This window comes from Primulina tabacum, chromosome 14 (assembly GCF_025594145.1).
Source record: "Primulina tabacum isolate GXHZ01 chromosome 14, ASM2559414v2, whole genome shotgun sequence".
Classification (NCBI taxonomy): Eukaryota; Viridiplantae; Streptophyta; class Magnoliopsida; order Lamiales; family Gesneriaceae; genus Primulina; species Primulina tabacum.
Window position 1 is genome coordinate 35,116,526 of NC_134563.1, and position 2,589 is coordinate 35,119,114.

The following is a 2,589-nucleotide window of genomic DNA, read 5'->3' on the forward strand; positions in this document are numbered from 1 at the left end:
GAACCGTCCAACGGGATACTTTACACTGAAATGTACGTGTCTTTTTAAAAATATACTCTATATATAAAATTACGCTTTATACTAATGCTGCGTTTGGTTGCCTTGATTAGGTGGGTTTATTTTTTTTAACCCACCTAATATCATGTTTGGTACGTTTTTTATTTAACCAAGTCAATCCCTCATATGAATGATTAGGCTATAATAGGTGGCTTAAATAATCACTCATCACTCCCTAGAATTATTTATCACACTCTTAATCCATCATATTTTTTCAATTTTACCCTTCTCCTAAATCCAAACCCACCACCAATTCCCTCCATCGACCGCCGGACGGCAACCTCCGCCGTCGGCCGACCACCGTCGACCGTCGGTCGACCGCCGCCGCCTGTCGCCGTCGACCGTGGGCCAGCCACTGCCAACTGCCGCTCCCGACCACCCCCTCCACCTGTCAGCAGATCGCCGCCACCGTCGTCGCCGACAACCACACCGCCGGCCGACCGCCGCAAAAGTTGAAGGGCAATTTCTTCAATTAATCAAAAGATTATTAATTATCTCATTTTTAACCATCATATCAAATATAATATTATTTTATCATTATATATTATATTTCTACTTCAATCATTTTTTTTATTTATTTCATTATTTTTTCCTCAAAAGTGTACCAACCGACCAAATCCCCACCTCATCCACTAAATACTTGTCGTTCTCACCAACTTGGTCAAACTCCCTTTCACCTCCCTCCTTGCAAAATACAAGTTACTCTTCTATTTTCAAGTCTCGTCATCATCCGATATATATACGCATCTTCCCCACTTCTCCCATTATTCGAAACCTCTCCCGTTCAATCAACCATCGGCACTTGCGAGAAATCAACAGAAAACAAGGGTGTTCTTCATATTTCTGAGAGAATAAAGCAAACGCTTCCAAATAGATGGGGCGCTCCCCTTGCTGTGAAAAAGCTCACACCAACAAAGGTGCTTGGACTAAAGAAGAAGACCAGCGCCTTATTAATTACATCCGTGCTCATGGTGAAGGATGCTGGCGTTCACTCCCCAAAGCTGCAGGTACCATATAATCCCTCCACCCGCGTGTATCGAGATTTTTTGAGGGATTTTCTTGTTTCTTGAATTTGAAGTTCTGAGTATTTTATGGTGTGTGTGTATGTACAGGACTTCTCAGGTGTGGTAAGAGCTGCAGATTGAGATGGATTAATTATTTGAGGCCTGATTTGAAGAGAGGCAATTTTAGTGATGAAGAAGATGAGATCATTATCAAGCTTCACAGTTTGCTGGGAAATAAGTATGCATGCCTTTCATTTTTGTATTAATCTTGGTTTGGATTTTTAAAGATTTTGGTTTTTAGGTAATTCTATTATTATTAGCAATAAAAGGGAAATCTTGGTTCAGTTTATAAAAAGGAAGTAAATATCGTATTTATCCATGGTTGACTGCTATGGCAGTGAAATTGGAAAACAGAGTGATAAATTCAAGAATCAATCAAGATTTATTAAATAACGCAGTCGTAAAATTTCTTTTCTTGGTTGGTTAAATGAAGGATTTTTAATACTTCTGTGAAAGTAAGAGATTTTTAACATTGAAGATGGGCTATTTGTGATCTCTTTCAACAGATGGTCTTTGATTGCTGGAAGGCTACCTGGAAGGACAGATAATGAAATCAAGAATTACTGGAACACACACATCAAACGCAAACTTATTGGCAGTGGCATCGACCCTCGAACCCACCGTCCACTCTATTCCACCGCCACGACCGCCTCCGCCGCCGCCTCCAGCACTTGCCTAGACTTCAGAAAATCCGCTCCAACGAATGAGAATATCGTTTACAAACCAGTGACAGAAAACTCGTCATCCGTCGATGACACCAGATGCAACAGCAGCACGACAGAGGAGTCTCAGCCTCCGCCTCCGCCGCGGCCACTCCCACTTCAGGAGGAGGAAACCACCGCAGTTGCACTGGACCTTGAACTGTCCATAGGACTTTTTCCTTCTCGGTCCAACTACAGAGAGAGTGATTCTTTCAACTTATCATCAGCCGAGTTCAAGGCTTTCTACGACTTCCTGCGACCACCGGCGAGTTCGGCTGCGGTGGTGACGCAAGCCATGTGCTTGTGCTGGCAGTTGGGGTTTCAGAAGGGTCAGTCGTGTAGTTATTGTCAATCTTATGGGTTAGACAGACCTCGCTGACGCTCTCAATCAATTTGTAGATGTTTAGATTTAGAAATTAATGCCCCTTTTTATAGTTTAAAATCACTGTTTTCTCACACTTTATCGAGTTCATGTAATGTTTAATATATTTTTACTAAAAAAGGATATTTAATTTCGTCTACTGAGTATAGGGGAATTACCTCTGTTTCGTCGTTATGTAGATGGACATACAGGTTTAACTATTCATTTTTTGGCTTTGTTTGGTGAGAGTTTATATAATAATTAATCAAAGAGGAATTTGGATGTTCTGCTGATATTAAAAATATAACATTTGGTTATGTATATTTTTCACATCAGATCACGTAATATCAGATAAATTTGAAAAAAATGTTAGACTAAACGAGATATCAAACATAAATTTGGATCT

The 2,589-nt window shown here is 40.5% G+C and overlaps 1 protein-coding gene across 1 annotated transcript; it reads left to right on the plus strand.

The window, feature by feature from the left end:
- The first annotated feature begins 752 nt into the window (after window positions 1-752).
- Window positions 753-2,337, plus strand: LOC142525480 (myb-related protein 330-like). Its single transcript, XM_075629791.1, has 3 exons — window positions 753-1,064; window positions 1,170-1,299; window positions 1,628-2,337. The coding sequence occupies exons 1-3, from the start codon at window positions 932-934 to the stop codon at window positions 2,199-2,201; spliced, it is 837 nt and encodes a 278-aa protein (XP_075485906.1). The 5' UTR covers window positions 753-931; the 3' UTR covers window positions 2,202-2,337.
- Window positions 2,338-2,589: the final 252 nt, after the last annotated feature.

Bases quoted from the DNA above. Each gene is read 5' to 3' on its own strand.
- LOC142525480 (XM_075629791.1), top strand. From the start codon at position 932: ATGGGGCGCTCCCCTTGCTGTGAAAAAGCTCACACCAACAAAGGTGCT. The intron at 1,065-1,169 runs GTACCATATAAT...GTGTATGTACAG, and splicing joins TTCACTCCCCAAAGCTGCAG to GACTTCTCAGGTGTGGTAAG. The intron at 1,300-1,627 runs GTATGCATGCCT...CTCTTTCAACAG, and splicing joins CACAGTTTGCTGGGAAATAA to ATGGTCTTTGATTGCTGGAA.